Here is a 17,764-nt window from a genome sequence, read left to right on the forward strand (position 1 = left end):
AGTAAAAATAAAGCAAATCTATTAATGTTTATGAAATTAAATCACAGGCAATTTATTTTTGGTAGGATAAAATAAATTGATAAGTCAGCAAATCAAATTAAAGATAAAAACTCAAAGTAATTTGCTCTTATTATCTAAGTCTCTTAACTGTAAAATATTAACAAGATGTCTTAATCTAAGAAAAAGATAAACAAGGAATCAGCACCTTTTACACAGTATTCATCACTTCAGGGTCACAATAAACTGTCTACGATTCTTTGGTGTTATTTACATAATTTTGCCTGAAATCAATGCTTTCCTTTAAATACAGAATGTAGAAAATGAGCCAGAATCCAAAGAGCTCCCTAGCCCACTACCCAGGAGGATTACATTTAAGCATCCCTAGGCAGCTCCAATTCCGATGATATGAAAGAGAATAAATCATTATTTAACGATAATCTATACTAACAGAAAATTCTTCTAATCTAACCCCGAGGCCCCCCCATCTTTAGCAAACAACATTCCCGTTCTGTCATTTAATGCAAAACTAAAACTAAAATGAGCCTACAAAAGCTAACATTTCTTGAGCACCTACTCTGTGCTAACCATGGCATTAGGGCATTTTAGTTCATTCAGCCCTAACAGCAAACCCAGCAGATGGGTATTATTCCCTTCTGATAGAAAGGGGCACTGAAAGTTCAAAAATGTTTACTTTCACCCAAAGAAGCACAGCTGGTTAAATAAAGAGCTTGGATTCATCAAGAATACAAGTGAACAGGCCGGGAGCGGTGGCTCACGCCTATAATCCTAGCTCTCTGGGAGGCCGAGGCGGGCGGATTGTTTGAGCTCAGGAGTTCGAAACCAGACTGAGCAAGAGCGAGACCCCGTCTCTACTAAAAATAGAAAGAAATTATCTGGACAACTAAAAATATATAGAAAAAAAAAATTAGCCGGGCATGGTGGCGCATGCCTGTAGTCCCAGCTACTCGGGGGGCTGAGGCAGGAGGATCGCTTGAGCCCAGGAGTTTGAGGTTGCTGTGAGCTAAGCTGACGCCACGGCACTCTAGCCAGGGCAACAGCGTGAGACTCTGAAAAAAAAAAAAAAAAAAAAAAAAGAATACAAGTGAAATAAATTCCTACCAGACTGCTTCAACAAAAAACATTGCCAATTTTAAAGTACAGTCATGTGTCACTTAACAATGACAGGGATATGTTCTGAGAAATGTGTCCTTAGGTGATTTCGTCCTTGTGCAAACATTACAGAGTGCACTTACACAAACCTAGATGGTACAGCTACTACACACCTAGGTGGTATGGTATGGCCCATTGATCGTAGGCTGCAAACCTGTACAGCATGTACCTGTACTTGATACTGTAGGCAACTGTAACACAGCAGTAAGTATTTGTGTCTAAACACATCTAAATACAGAAAGATACAGTAAAAACAGGGCATGGTAATCGTACAGGACCACTACTGTATATAGTCTGTTGGTGAATGACACATTGTTATGAGGTGCATTTCTGTATATACATTTATGTTTACCTAATCTGACAAAAGGAATCACAAGCAGAGATATAAACATGTACTACTGTGCAGAACCCAGCATAATTTAAACTTCCTCAACCAAATTATTGCCCATTCGTAGGTATGGCCACTTTCAAATTACAGCTTGGAGGAGGCTAGTTAATGCTACTGCCAGAGGATGTGTTTTGAAAAATGTGCTCTAAATATCAGAATTTCTGCCTTGCCAAACCCAGCGTGGAAATATGATATCACCTTCCCTGACACCACTTCAAAGGGTGAGATTAGATCATCTGGAAGATGAGTAAGACCTCGCTTAGGTAATCTGTTTCACTGACATTATCTGCTTTTAGTGATTTCTTTTAAACTATTTTGGCTAAGTAGAATTTTAATGAATCCTATCAAAATTGTTAAAAAAAAAAAAAACCCGCCAACAAAGAAAAACCCAAGTATTTGGTCATGATCTCATACTAGGTTCTGTATGACGGTAAACGTTCTTATTCAGCTGAAGAACTTAAAACATTTCCTAGTAAAGTCTTTTCAAAGGAAATCTGGCAGCCAAGGTACCTTAGCATTGAGGGGACACACAGACAGGGCACTTCTAAAAAGCTGTTCTTCGCTCCGCCACTCGCCGCTGCGAATCACGCATCTCAGCGTGTTTGCGAATAAAATCCCCAGTACGACAGCAGCAATTAGTTTCTTAAGAATAGAGAGACACGGTAAATATCATTAGTGAGATGTATCCAGTCGGTCTGGTTATAGGTGGCACCATCACTCTTGGTTGATACCTTTTTCTTGGTATGTTTGCTTAGGGCTCCAAATCCAAAAGTCAGCAGCACGCAGTATCCGATGCTGGGGAGGTAGAGGACTCGCTCTGCAACCACAAAGCCCACGCGGAAGAACAGGTTACTTGCAGGAAGAAATGGGATGATGAGAAATCCCAGGCCCAGTGTAAGGATCCTGGAAAATGAGAAAATATTTAAATAAATGGCTATTTTCAGATTTCTCAAAAATGTCCCAGTCAACATTAATGATAAAGACTTTTTCTTTTCATGATATCAATTGAGAAAAGGTATCACTGTCAGCAAAAATATGCCATCAGTAGAGAGGGTTTAGCCTGGGAATATGGGGATAAGACATAAAAAAATATTACTCAGGCACTTATCATCAAGCCTAAGTAAGGGTTAAACTTACACGTCACACAACTCCTATGGATAAAGTTAGAATGATTACATCTGTGAGGCCTTATTAATTCACCTACTCCTAACTATGTCTCAAGTCATTTAGGTATTGAATAGTTCAGTGGACACTGGTCTCAACTAGATTTTCATGGAGAAACTACTCAATGTAGTTTTTGTGGGGGGAAAAAAAATTCCCCCTAAACTTAACAGAAATAATAACACTTACGTAGTTTAAACTGTATGCGAACTGAAATAATCTAATACCATTTTTGGTTACTACATCTCCACAAATTTCAGTCAAGCAGAAAAAAAGCTGAGCACTGAAACACTTCCCAAACTAGCCGGTCATTTCCAATGTGCCATGAGACGTAAGAGAGTGAATTAATAAGAAGCTAGGTCATATTCAGTGGTCCCTTCCTGGACCCTGTGCCTACATTCTTAAAAAATAAAAATCCTGTTTCACACGTATAAGTGAACTGGGACTAAAGTTTGTTGCTCTTTAGAATTATCGACCAATTTAAGACCCAGGTAAACTTAAAATTGAATTTATTTTGAGAAATTACTAATTTAATTCCATGAGCACTTATGCTTAAAAGAAATCATCTTAAACAGTTTTCTTTTTCATGAAACACATTTGTTTTTCGCAATTATTTTCTCAATAACCTTTTTTTTTCTGTCAAGAAAGAATAGTCTCTTTGGGGCAGCAGTTTATTCTGTACCCAACAACAACAGAAGGCTTCACGATAGCATTCACCAGGGCTTTTTGAAGGAGAATTGTGGAATAATGGGCACAACACACATCAATTACACTCTCCGTCCTGACCATAAATTACTCTTTACCACCTACAGCGAAAAGGATCTCAAAATGCTACTTCACGGGGACGGAGGCGGGGACAAAGCAGTCATCCGTACCCCCTCTTCCAACTTCACTCCCTGTTCCTGGAAGCTGGTGGTGGATTCCGAATGGGTGGAATTCATCCCAGCCTTAAATATGCATTTGAAACAAATGTCCTTAGACATCACTTCCACAAAATCATTAAAAGCATCCGTGCTGGATTTGCAAAATGCTTCTGACTCAACCCGTGTGGGAGTTAGAATTCAGCGCTGCCTCTTACCTTCTCTTGTGGCTGTCCTCAGAGCACAGGGCCTGGCAGATTAGGCCAATTAGGCAGAGCCAGAGAGCTGCGAGTGCAATTACCCTGCAGTCGCTGACGGACTTAATGAGGGGGATACAGCCCATTGACCAATCAAAACACAGCCACCAGGGACACAGCAGCAGCCAGGCATTCAATGAATAGTAGTAATTATAGTTTATGGCCTGTCAGTCAAAGGAAAACAAACATTTATTTGATACTAAACTTGAAAAACATATATATATATCTCCTAACTTCATTTCTGAGGCATTCATATGCTTCTAAGCAGTTGTATAAAATAGAATGTTACCAATTTGTATATTGGGCATGGGACTATAGTCTGTAATTTATTAAAGGCATTTGGATTTTAATACACAAGAATAAAGCAAAGCCCCATCAGACTAGGCAACGCATTTGTTATCCTTCTGGCCAAACTAGGACCCAATTCTTTTTTTTTTTTTTTTTTGAGACAGAGTCTCACTCTTTTGCCCGGGGTAGAATGAGTGCCGTGGCGTCAGCCTAGCTCACAGCAACCTCAAATTCCTGGGCTCAAGCGATCCTCCTGCCTCAGCCTCCCGAGTAGCTGGGACTACAGGCATGTGCCACCATGCCTGGCTAATTTTTTCTATATACTTTTAGTTGTCCAATTAATTTCTTTCTATTTTTAGTAGAGACAGGGTCTCGCTCTTGCTCAGGCTGGTTTCGAACTCCTGAGCTCAAACAATCCGCCTGCCTCGGCCTCCCAGAGAGCTAGGATTACAGGCGTGAGCCACCGTGCCTGGTCTAGGACCCAATTCTTTAGTGCTACCTGAAGCCTGTGACCCAGGAAATCTAAGGCCCACGGGTCACCTATGTGACTAACGACACAGAACAAGTTTCTACGGTTCTTCTCTTGATTTTGGTCTCTATGAAATGCACAGCTAAGAATCTGCGGCTTGTCACCCTTGCCTTTAGCAAAAAGGTGAACCGAAAAGAATAAAGAGGGTCTTGACACTGTTAGACTTCTAAGATACCAGCAAGGCTGTTACGTTTGGTCTCAACCCAGCCGCAGGGTGAGGGAGCATGTTAACAAGGCTGGCGAGGGCTCGGACGTGAGGAGGACCCACCGGCTTTACTTCTCGTAAGAAAGGAGACACAAGGAGCTTACGTGCACCCACCCAATCGCCGAATAAAGTCTGCTTTCGTCCTAGAATATCCTGAGAGATAGCAAACACACGTGAGGCGCCCCATTTACTAGGGACTTTGTGGGTGTCCTGAGGGGTAAGAGGAGGAAGAGGAAGAGGGATGAAGGATCTGGGAATCTCGTGGCAAAAGAAAACAATCCAAAGGGGCTCAGGACTCACCCTGAACCACACGCTGTCGGCAAAGGAGGCCGGGTTGTCCACCTCGGTGAAGGCCGGCGGGCCCGTGCCCATGATTTTCCAGCGTACATAGAGCATCCCAGCCCCTCCGGCGGTGAGGAGGGTCATTCGGAGGAGGAGGCCCCCATTCCTGAGCAGGCCAACATTCTGCAAGGACAGCCCGAAGCCACTGATGGTGCAGCCGTTCAAATAAAAGTGTGGCCAAGCCAGGTACAAATGTGCAGCGATTCTGCCTGAACTACTTTGACACTGTGCTTTGGAACACTGGCGATTTTAGCATTCAAAATCACAAGAAGTACTTTGAAAATGGCATTTTAAATCAGCTGGTACTTGACATTTTCCATGTCTGGGCTGGAGACAAAAGTAAATACTCACCTCTAATGACTTGTCCTTATGTAGTAACTTCTGGACAACTTCCAGAACATTGAATTTGCCTATCACCAAGATGTCAAATACCGCATTCAAACCCTAAGGAGGCAAAGCAAGACAATTGATGATGGCAGAGCCTAACTCTGATTAAGCAGCAATCACACTCTACAATTTTATTACTGAATCTAGACAAGGAATGCAATGCATTAGATAATCACAGACCTCTTCAGCTCTTAGAAAAAACAAAATAAAACAACCCTATGTTTCCATGAAATTAGCTCATGGTAATATATCACATTAATTATCTAGTAAGTCTCTGACAGTCATGATTCATACAGTTGCATGTAAGAGTACTATAAGATTCAGGATTGCTAGAAATTTTGGGCTCCCAGGAAGAGTCCCCCAGAGGTCCTTCTTCCCCACTCCCCCGTTTTCTTTTTTTGTAATTATACAACAGTCCTTCAGTTCATATAACAGAGTGGTTGCCTGGGCAGTAATTACGCTGAAAGATAAAGGGGCCATCACCCTGGAGCACCCAGCCACACGAGCAAACCTCACATGCTGACTGATTTGGGCATGTTTAGCATAAGGAGGTGTAGAACACACATAATAATCTGATGGAACTCTGGAGGTCTCTTGGGCACAGAGTCCTAGTTGTTCAGTAGTTTTCTCTTCCTGCTGGGCACACAGCTAGACCGTATCTCCCAGCCTCCCCTGCACTGAGTGAGGTCACATGGCTGAGTTCTGGCCTCCGGCATGTGAAGAAGTGATATGCACCACTGGGGAGGTTTGCTTGCAAAGCCTGGGCACGGCCCACCACTTGTTTTCCTCCTCTAGCTGGCTGGGATGAAAACGCCCAGGGCAACTTTGGAAACTACACACTGGCCGTAGCAAGGCCCCAGCCAGCCTGGGCCTGCTGCAGGGAGGACAGCCACCTCCACCATGAGAGTTTCTTTCTAGCAGGTAAGGGCGGCTTTTGCAGCTATTACACCTATAATTACAGGCTGAAGGAGAGACGAGCCTCGGATTCTATTCTCTACCCTACAAATGTTGCTGCTACAGGCAATGTCGTCTAGCAGAACTCCCCACCCAATCTGGATAAAGGGGTCTGAATATACTCAGTGTATATGGTTAAAGCTGCCCCTACATGACTTGGGTCTTTAATATGATCTTCTTTGCAGTAAAAAAGATCATAAATCTTGAGAAGTCAGTGGTAATTGTGGTTTTCAGAGCAAGGATGACATCCCTACTTAACCCTCTCCATAAATGCTGGGAGCCACTAATTATCCAATACACGGGCCAGTGCTGGGTTAATCATTTCAAAGAATCCTGATTTTATTCACCCATGTGATACACGATCTTAGTGGGTCACAGAAGACCGTTTCTGCCTGGTTGAAAGCCATTTTCTACAAGGCAAAAGCTCCCTGTTTAGCTACAGCTGTCTTCTCACACTATTTGTTTTCTGTGAGCTGTAGGACAGACACCAAGGGGTGACAGAGTCGTCTGGTCACAAGAACTGAGCCAAATGCAAGACCGGCACTCCCTCACCCTTCCCATTTAAATACATCATCAAAATGTCCACATTTTAATCACATTTTTTAAAACAGCTGCATCTCACTATTGCCTGTATTCATGTAAATGCCACCTAATTTTTTTATGCTCCCAAAACAGGAATGTATATAGGAGTCACCCAAGGGCCCTGTTAATGGGGATCCTGACTCAGCAGGCCTGGGTCAGGGGTGGGGGTCTGAGATCCTGAATCGCCACTAGGCTCCCAGATGGTGCTGAGCTTGCTGGTCTCCAAGCCACACTCCCATCAGGGTAAGGTTTCAGAGCAGTGGTGCTCAACAGACTGATTTTGTCCTCCAGGGGATGTCTGGCAATGTCTGGAGACATTTTCGGTTGTCACAACCGAAGGGATGGCTACTGGCATGCAGTAGGTAGGGGCCAGGGATGCTGGTGAACATCCTACAATGCATAGAACAGCCCCCCACAAGAAAGAATTATCTGGTCTAACATGTCAGTAGTGCCAAGGTTGAGAAACACTGGTTTAGAGTAAACTTTTAAAAAGTAACTCATGAAATTCAAGTATCTCTCCATAGTAACTCTTCCTATACCATCTCCTTGCTAGCTTAATCTTAATAGATAAGAGCCTAATGAAACCACTAATCTTTGTCTTGACTTGTGTCAACCCCCAAATAGCTTTGACTGTTTTCTCTTTCCCAAGGTATTCCTATACGGTTTTTCAAATCCCATATCTTTGCTTTCCATTGCTCTACCTCTGCTCACATGCCTAATTTCTAAAATTTCCTCTAATACTGTAAAGCAGAAAACTGGCTAGAATGGAGAGAAAGGAAAGTGGATTTCAACACCTCTCCCTTGCTGGGGCCTCAATCCTAGCCTCTATTCCGACCAGATTTAGGAAGTGCACCACCTTACGCTGCAGAGAGCCCTCTCCTCCATCTTTGCCAGTGGAAGCCAGGTACAGTCCTCTCCGAGAAAACTGGGTACACTCGACACCTGCCTAACTCATTGGTATCTACGCTAGGTGCTCACAAAACATTTAATGACTGTGTTCTTCCACAGACTGATTCTCTCCCATTCAAGGAAGGCTTAGTGAGAATTTACTATATGGATATGGGTTTACCCCAGCAGTCCAAAAACAGACAGCCATAGTCCCTGCCCTCATGGTGCGGGAGCCTAAAAGGCGGCAGCAGACACAAATGAAAAAAATGAAGATCACTACAGAGTGAAAGTGTCACCACAGCAGGGAAGTTGAGACTGAGAGGATTCTGTACAAACAGATCTTGTCAAAATAATTCTTATCTTCCTTTAGCTTCATCACAGACTTTACTTTTCCATAATTGCATCTTTGTTCAACCTAAGATAAAAGCATGTAGGTTTTGCCACTTCGTTGGGTCTTCATTTCCTCATGTTATGTAAAACATGAGGCTCCCATGTTATGTAAAACTTACATTAAACACATTTGGATGCTTTTCTCCTGTCAGTATGTCTCATATCAGTTTAGTTTTCAAGCCCAGCCAAAAAAACCCCTACGAGTGTAGAGGTAAAGTGTTGCTTCCCCTATAACGTCTTGATTGGAGCAGTGGTTACACAGGCGTGTACATTTGGCCAAATTCAAACCATACCTTTGCATTGGGAGAATTTTCTTGTATGTAAATTATACCTCAACAAAATAATAGAAAAAAAAATGTTGGGAAGCTTGGTTTTAAAGACTGAAATAGAACTTAAAATATGAACTAGATTGAATTTTTCTTCTGAAGCTGGACATCTGGGTCTTTAACATTTTCTAAGCAAAATGGACTCTAAAGCACATCTGAATGCAACCAAGATAGTATGATGCATATACTATATTATATATAAAGAGATTTCAAGGCTCAGAGTTAAAATACATGATTATAAGGCATATCTGGTTTAAGAAGAGCCCTTTGAGAACAAAGTCCCACTTGAAACATTAGCATTATTATATATTCTTTAAATACCAGACTAATAATCTTTTAATTTCATATCAAACATTTGTGAACATGAAACACTTTGGTTCTAGTGCTGGTTGAATTCTCACTTGGGTGGGGATTAACTGTGACCACAGGTAAGTTTGAGGGATGAGGGAATGGCGAGAAGAGGGGGGATATGTGTACTCTGAGTGGGGGCAGACCCATGTTCCTTCATCTCTGGACTACCCACTGCCCTTTCCAAATCCGGGATCAACAACATTGATGGGGTCAGTCCTCTGCTATACCTAGGACTGCTGAAATATGTAAGACCATCCCAGAAAACTCAAACCATTCTTTTCTCTTTCACTATAGGGCCTCTTGAGAGGACTATCATGGCTCCATAAGAAATTGTCATTCACCACTTCCCACCAGTTGCTAATGATCGTCAAGGAAGATGTCAATTCTCCACCTGAAATGCCAGAATTGTGACAGTAAAAGTCACTTGTCCAGAAAGGTCTATGACCTCAGGCCGAGAAGCAGAGGAGGTCACAGAGGCAGGGCTAGCCCAGGATGTCCTAGCGGAGGGGGAAGGATGCAGATGAAGAGTGGGCCCTGCCCGCGCCCTGGCTCTCACCAGCACGGTGATCCCTTGCTCTTTGCACAACATGGCCACCGCTCCCAGGAGGATACTCAGCAGCACCCAGAAGGTGGAAGAATGTGCTCCCTCCTTGTTACCTGCCAATTAAGAGAAATGATAAGTCCAAAGTCATGCAATGCAGCTCAGTCTCGTTATCATCAGGAACTAAGACTCCACACATGTACCTTAAATTACCACAATTTAAAAACAGGGTTTGGTCTTCAGATAGCACTTTGTGCAGGCGAGTGTGCATTTCTGCTTTCTGGTTAGACAACACCCTCTAAATGGTATGGATGTCCCCTCTCCAGGCTCTCCTGAGCAGGTGCCCAGAGCCTTTGGGAGGCATTGTAAAGGAGCCTCGGCCACAAAGACACCTCTGGCCAGAGTCCCCATGGGGCAAGTACCTTCTTCCCAACCTGCCAATCACCTACTAGATCATTCTGACAAGTCATGCTGAGAACTCCCACTGAGACTGCAAACAATCCATCTGGTTTCAAGATGACCCCAACGGTCGCTGCTGCTGTCATGATGGGAGGAGCTGGGAGTGCCTGTGCAGCTCCGAGCATCTCTGCCATGCCTGGGACAAGAGCGCAGGCTCCTGGAACACCATGTGGCTTAGAATGGGTCTGCTCTGCTCCCAGTACGGAACAGCTCCGACCTCTACCAAAGAATGCACCTAGCGCTGGCACCTACCTTGTACCTGGGACAGGTAAAGGCTGAGCTGCCAATCTGCACAGGGGCCCGAGCATTAATAGGAAGCCAAAACATCACCAGACATGCGAAAACCATAAGCTCGGGTGGGTGGGAGCAAGAGTAACCACCACTCGTCCCTAAGCGGCTTTCTGAGGAGGCAGGGTCTGGCCATACACTGTTGTGGTGGATGGCGTATGCAATCTGGGGGCCAGAGCTGAACTTCCAGGGAGGAGAGAGAAGGGCACAAGGAACACTCATCTCTTCCTCCTTTGTGAAGCCCTCACCCCTCATCTAAATAAATGAATAGTTTTAAAAGACATCAATTTGATTGGGGCAAATGTGAACCTGCTTGGAGGATCCAATCATCAGTATGCCAGAAACCCTGGTCTGAATTCCAGCTCTGCCACTCGCTGTGTGACACTGAACAAGTTACCTACACTCACAGTCCCAACGACCTCATCGATAGCATGGGGGCAACATTACCCGCTTCAGGATATATTTGAGAGAAAAAAATTGTATAGGAATACTTGGCCATTTGTGTTAAAAAATATGTAAATATGCTTATATATGTAAACATGCAAAACATATCTCTGGAAAATATACGAAAAACTGACTATGGTACTTTTTGGAGAAGTTCAAAGAAGAAAACTTGGAGTAGAATAGGGAGGAAGTCTTACTTTTCACTATATTACCGTTAGTACCTTTTAAATTTTCTTAATCATGTACATGTATTAAAAACCACACTAAAAACCAAACATTTAGGACTGGCACAGTAGCTCACGCCCATAATCCCAGTACTTTGGCCAAGGCAGGAGGATTGCTTGAAGCCAGGAGTTTAAAACCAGCCTGGGCAACATAGTGAGACCCTGACTCCAGAAAAATAAATAAACAAATAAATTTAAAAAGAAAAAAAAATTCTAAGCATTGGTATAGTGCCTGGACCACAGAAAACATTCAATAAGTGTTTGTTGCAATGAATCAGACAAACACCATTAGCTTAGAGGGAGATGGAATTTCCAATGGGGCTTTGGTGCAGTAGTCGAGGTGGTGGCTGACCTGGTCACACAATGTGCCACACACATTATGTTGTGTAAAAGATATACCTTGGTTCTCATTAAACTGCTTGCTCAGGAAACCAACGAGCTTGTGGGGATGTGGGTGAGCACATGTGTTTCGCGCAGACCCTGAATGAAAGTCTCGTGAACACTGAAGAACGAATCAGCAAAGCGCCAGGGGGGGAGGCCTTCGAGTCCTGCCAACAGCCAGTGGGTCTGGCCTGCGGGTGGGAGGTGCTCTTAACCTCCCACGTTCTACGTTTGGGTTGAGACTCTTGTCAAGATGATGCAGGCCTGTCCCCAGCCAAGACCCTCTCAACTGTGGGCAGGACTAACTCCTGATGTTCCTGGCTGGCACTGCCTGCAGGACCAGGCTGCAGGCTGGGCCGGGGGCTGGGGAACTGGGGAGCAAGCCTCCGCATTCACAAACAGGCTCCAGTGGCAGGAGACATTCAGAACTCAGGCAGCAAGGACGGCCACGCTGACATTTTCTAACCTTTTCAGGTTTTGGGGGGAATCTCTGCATATCAAATTTCCAGATTTAACTACAAAGCAGCAGAATAGGTACTTTACAAAAAGTTTATTTGGTGGAGGCATTTATTATGGTGGAGGCATTTTAGGGCTTTTTGCAACTCGTCAGCAGTAAAAAGTCTCATTAACTGGGATCCCTTTGTCTCATAAAACACAATGAACATTCCTGTTTTAAGGTCTTTCAAATCCTTCCTTTTGCCTTCAGATAACAGTGGCTTTAAAGGTCCCTCTAAATCGGCTAGTGGCACCTGTCCAGTTTCTCCCTGTCTATACTGCATTCTAGCCACCCCCCCAACTCTATTCCCTTAGCCTAGAATGCCCCTGGCAAAATCCTACCCAATCAATAAGGCCGACCCCGCCCTCCCACACTGCTCACCTTTGGGCTGGGTACTTCTTTGGTGGGGAAGGGGGGCTGCCCTGTGTATCTTAGGATGTTTAGCAGCACACCTAGCCTCTCCCCCTGCCCCCTGCCCCCTGCCCTCCAGTTGTGACAACTAAAAATGTCACAGACATTGCCTAACAACTCTGGAGGTTGGGGGTGGGAGGAGTGGGAAATCGCCTCCATTTGAGAACCATTGACCGAAACCAGCGCTAATCAGTGTGTGGTCCACGGACCTGCACCTGGGTCTTTTTAGAAACACAGACTCAGGCCCCAGACGGATCTGCTGAATCAGAAATTGAGGTTGGGAACCAGCAATCAGCCTTTAACAAGCTTTCCCGGGCACTCCGCTGCTCCCTAAAGGTTGCGAGCATTACCCTCAGTAGTCAGCCTGCTCACAGCTGTATGGCGGGCACCACGCCTGGCTTGTGGGAGCCACTAAAAATGTGACTGACTGCATCAGCAGCGCCGACTGACCGGACAGGCAACACGCGTTCGGTCAATGAAGTGACTATCTACCATCTACCAAGAGGCATTTAAGAAGCTGTGAGCTCCTCACAACCGCAGAACCACAGGTATTAATAATAATAGTGCTTCTTGGAGGTTGTGCATTGAATCTCCTTTGCAGAGGTGGAAATGCTGGAATCCTTTCCAAGATGCTTCCAGCAGGGGGCCACCTGGCCTTGATTTGAGTAACTTCAGTGACAGGGATTAACTGCTCAAAGCACAGTGCATCTCGTTTTTTAAACTTGGGGATGTTGAACATTCCTCCTTATGTCGATCCCAAGCCTGCCTCCCTACGCTTCAGGTTTTAGCTCTGCCTTCGGGCAGTGCTGCTGCTCCAAACTGCTCAGGCGCACGGAGCCTGGAAGTCAGGTTCTCGCTACTGAAAACCATTACATGTTACCGTAATTAGATCCATCATGCAAACTAAGGATCGTGTTACTTGCAGAAATTAATAATTTTATATGTATGTAACACCAAAAGATAATTACGAGCCACAACAAAACCCTGTTCAAATTGAGCATAATCCCAATTTGAGCATTTACATGTTTATTGGAACTTAATATTTAATTTGGTCATTTGCTAGCCCTCATGTACAGACAAGTATTTGGTAGGCACCAAAGCTTTAAAAAAACTATGGCCAAAAATAACCCTAAAACTAACATATTGATTAATTCCCTTTGGGCAAAGTCCCCACCAGTTTCAGCAGGGGCGCACAGGGGCCTAGCTGGTAAAACCAAGGTGATCTCAGCTCATGATGTCACAAGCCGGGGCATTGGAGAGGTCCAGGCCTCCTGCCACATAACAGAAAGAGGAATGGCCGGGCCCACTCGGTCTTGGGGACAGTGCATGTAGCCCCTCTCCTCCCATAACACATTTTCCTGAGTCGGGGTCAAACCATCTTCAGGATTTTCTCCTATTAGCAGTTTATATGTAAACACAAGCCTTTAATTATAAATGACCCCATTAATTACCACAGGGTCTCAGCCACAGATAAAAGGGTAAAAGACACCCTTGCCCCACCTGGCCTCTCCAGGCCCAGCCCCGGGGAGATGGTGCCTGCTCAGGCCTCAGTGCGCTGTTTCCATGCTGACTAAGAATTCGGTTCAGCAGTTCACTGGAAACCAAACAGCTCCCACGTGGAACCCCATCTCACAACCTACTACTGGAATGTGATTTTTTTTTAAGCTTCTCTTACTCCCACAATTTGTGTTTGTACTTCTCAAAGAACATGATTTCCCAATGTAAAGTTCCCCGTTCTTAATTTCAAAATTCCTAGAAAAACTGCTTAGAAAAATGGAATTAGCTCGTATTTTTACTTGACTGTAACACGGACCAATTTTTCCCCCATGGGCCAGGGGCCTGTGATAAGAAAAAAATTCCTAGTTCCTCCATTAAAATGCCCAGAGGACTGCTCTTGAAGGTACTCTGTTAAAACAAAGTTAAATTACTGCACAGATGTGAAAATGATGGGCTCATGTTCCACTTATCTAGAATTTAAAATGGCTTTCTCCTTAGATGGCTAAACCAGAGACATAACTGAAAACAGAAAAGTAACATGCAGCAGCCAGCCTTTGGATTTATTGATAGTCTTCTCCCTAGTTCTCACCCACAATCTCACCTTTCAAAGCCTTAACTCTCCCCACCTCTTAAAATCCATTCCTGCAATTCTTAGGGAAGAGTCCTACTCTTTAATTTTCTCTCAGGCTTCCAATTTTGCTTCAAATACACCCAGGATGAAAACATGTGAAAGATGAAGGCAATGTTTCTTTGCTGAAGAAGTTTCTTCAGTCTCAGTGATTATTTAATATTAAGTGTGACTTCTCAAAACAGTGGCAATTTCAGATTAACGGCAAAATCTCAATGGTCAGAGTTATAAACCTAGTGACAGCTTCAGGGTCAGAGCACCGCATTCTAGACCTGCCACTGTCCAATCGAGTAGTCGTTACAGCTAAAGAACACTTGACCTGTATCTAGTCCCAATTAAGATGTGCTGCGAGCGTGAAACACATTCCCAATTTTGAAGACTTAGTATAAAAACATAATTTAAATGATATCATATTTTTATATTGATTACATGTCAAAATTGTATTTTGATATATTTGAGATAAATAAAATATATTATTAAAATTCATCTCACAAGTTTCTTTTTATAATGTGGCTACTTCAAAATTTAAAATCACATGTATGGCTCCTGTTGTATTTCTATTGCATGGCAGTGTCTACTCTAAACCATATTATCAAAGACCCAGTTCACAGACGAAATGATTTGCACAGTGCTATGTTTGTATTCAAACTCTATCTTTGAAAACTTGGAAAATAGGAAATGAGATTACCTATTTAAATCTAACTCAATCTTCCCCAATCCCTACCAGATTAGCCACTTAATATTTTTTCAGGAGTAACAGGACTAAGCATGCATACATACTTTGAGCCTTCCAGAATTCAAATTGGGGAGCTTAATTTAACTAATATTTTTAAACCATTTCATGTAAATCAAAGGAGTCCTCTTTAGAAGTATGTAGTATGTATGTATACGATAAACCAAGGCCAACCTATACAGTACTGATGACATGTTTCCAGCCCTGACGAAAAGTTTCCAGTCCTGCGGGTGAACAAAAAAGGCCTCATACAAATTAGACTGGGAAACCAATTCTGACTGTTCAGGTAGCCCAAGCTAGTGGACTTCTGGTAATACGATCTGCTCTAATATAGTTTTACTCATGGAATCCCCCAAATTAACATTTACTTTGAATCTTGGTTTGTCAAGGTGAGTAACGCTCATAAGTATCAACAGATAGCATAATCTAGATGAATTTGTGTTTTTGTGGCTATGTAACAAATGCAAGCCATTCTTTTATTTCCAAGTTTGAGCAATTTAGTAAGACAACTATGATAACCTTGCATATAGTGGGTACTCAATAAATATTTGCTGAATCAATAAACAGTTTCATTTATTTCCACATTCATCAGAAGTCTTATTATATTACCATACTTCTTTTGCAATTATGAGATGTAATTTAATACCCAAAAGTTAATAATTTGCTTAGTGTGAACAAATACAGCCAGAAGTCAAGTTTTTTGACTTTTAATGTAATCTTCGGACCCCCCCCAAACTGGAAGAATCTCCAACACGTAGGAGACTCCTTAAAAAAAAATTAATTAAAAAACCACATAAGGAATATAAAAAAGTATGGGGAAAATGTATTATTTTCATTTTAAATTTAGAAGTAGCTGTTAAAAACAGTAAAAATAAATCCTGAGAGACAGATGTCGCCTCCAGCGCAGTTGCTTTATAAATATCTTTATTCAGATAAATCTTCCCAAGATAGGGAATTCTAACTTGTGCATGGCTCTATGTAAGCATCTCAGGATGTCACTTTTACCAGGAGTTCTCCATCTCATCTTCATCCCAATTGCTAAATTTTAAGTACCAATGACCCAGGAGAGGATGGAAAAAACCATTTTGACACGATGCTGCATCTTTTCTCTCTTAAGAAGACAACTTGCTCTAGGATAATTACGCAGCATTAGCATACATCAGCAGTTAGAGATTTGCCTTGGCAATGTTTTTCTTGTTTCAGTACATGTCTCTATTATCTAAGATAATTCAATCACTTAGGTAAATGGAGGCAAAGGCCAACAGAGGGAAGGGAGGACAGGAAAAAAAAATGCAGTAACAGAAAGACACTTGTCAGTGCTAACACCCACAAGTGCCAACAGATGTGATCAATTTAATGAAGCATGTGTCTCGGATTTGGCACTCCTTTCCAGTGGGAAGATCTCCTTTCAGAAAAAGCATCACATTGTACAAGCTACCCCTCTTCACCACTCTGTGCCTGGCATCTCCGCCGCTTGAAACTGGCACGTCATGTTGTGTGTGGGAACCACGCCACCTCGACAGGTGGCCGCGACTCTCTATCTGCCAGAGCAATACAATGAGCATCACATTCACGTTCCAAAAGTTGGAACCAACCAAGCCGTGCTTCCACGCGCAGAATGAAAGAAGTCAGACTTCCCGTTCTAAAATATGGGTCCATTTTGGGAAAATCAAGCAATGGAAGAAGCAAAGAAATGTGAAGGTAGAGAAAAGAGAATACACATGAATACCACGGTCATAATTCAGTCAGCAACAGCCCCAAATCTAAAAACAAGTGTCCTCTACAACATGAGTTAGGCAACTGCCCTATTTTTTAAATTGCATGATTCTAAGTCAAAAAAAAAAACCCAGAAAACAAAAAAACCCAAAAAAACAAATGTCTTAAATCAGAATGAAAATATGAAGGAATGGTATCCCAAGAGTAAGTTATCCTATGTTAGTGCCTGAACTATGATAAAGAGAGCAATACAGCAAATAAGGTTTAAGGATTTAAAAACAACTGAGATTTGAGATCTTGTCTTTGATATTATGAATAATATAATAGTTTAGAACTTAAAATATTGTTCTGGGCATATAGCAAATCCATCCCCCTCCAGAAAGACTCTCTCCTCCCCACTATAAATGAGACTAAGTTTATCTTCTTAGTCTTGACGCCCAGAAAACGAGTATTTCAAGGTATTAGTTTAGAAACAAAATAGTTTTGGCTGTTCTAGCAAGTTTATAGTGCAGAGATGATCTGTTTCTAATGTGAAATACCAGACTTTAAATATTGACAAGATGCCTCAGTAAGACTAATACTTTTTGTTTTGGGCATTCAGAATTAATAACCAGTGTACCACTGACTTCATCTGACTTAGTAATTTTCTTTTTTAAGAAAAAGTATGCTTTCTTTATAAGGACATTTACTTCTTAAAAAAAACATTCTGTTGCAAAGATCTTGCTTGGAAATATTCTATTTAAGCACCACCTGCTCCCCCCCACCCCCAAAAAGAGGGCAAAGCCCCAGAAATGTTATGTGAATAGATTTTTTTACTTTCCAAAAATACCAGGATTCCAGAGGTTAGGACAGAATTGCTAGTTAATAA

The 17,764-nt window shown here is 42.6% G+C and overlaps 1 protein-coding gene across 2 annotated transcripts in view; it reads right to left on the reverse strand.

The window, feature by feature from the left end:
• The window catches only part of TMTC4 (transmembrane and tetratricopeptide repeat containing 4), a 61,486-nt gene that overhangs the window by 22,434 nt on the left and 21,288 nt on the right, over positions 1-17,764 (reverse strand). For both annotated transcript variants that reach the window (XM_012644457.1, XM_012644456.1), the window contains 6 exons: positions 9,635-9,735; positions 5,552-5,644; positions 5,159-5,323; positions 3,798-4,000; positions 2,290-2,461; positions 2,069-2,200 (listed from right to left, as the gene is read on the reverse strand). In XM_012644457.1, coding sequence (XP_012499911.1) covers positions 2,069-2,200; positions 2,290-2,461; positions 3,798-4,000; positions 5,159-5,323; positions 5,552-5,644; positions 9,635-9,735 — 866 coding nt within the window. The remainder of the gene's footprint in view (positions 1-2,068; positions 2,201-2,289; positions 2,462-3,797; positions 4,001-5,158; positions 5,324-5,551; positions 5,645-9,634; positions 9,736-17,764) is intronic.

The sequence above is a fragment of the Propithecus coquereli genome, unplaced genomic scaffold, assembly GCF_000956105.1.
Source record: "Propithecus coquereli isolate 6110/MARCELLA unplaced genomic scaffold, Pcoq_1.0 Scaffold212, whole genome shotgun sequence".
Taxonomy (NCBI): Eukaryota; Metazoa; Chordata; class Mammalia; order Primates; family Indriidae; genus Propithecus; species Propithecus coquereli.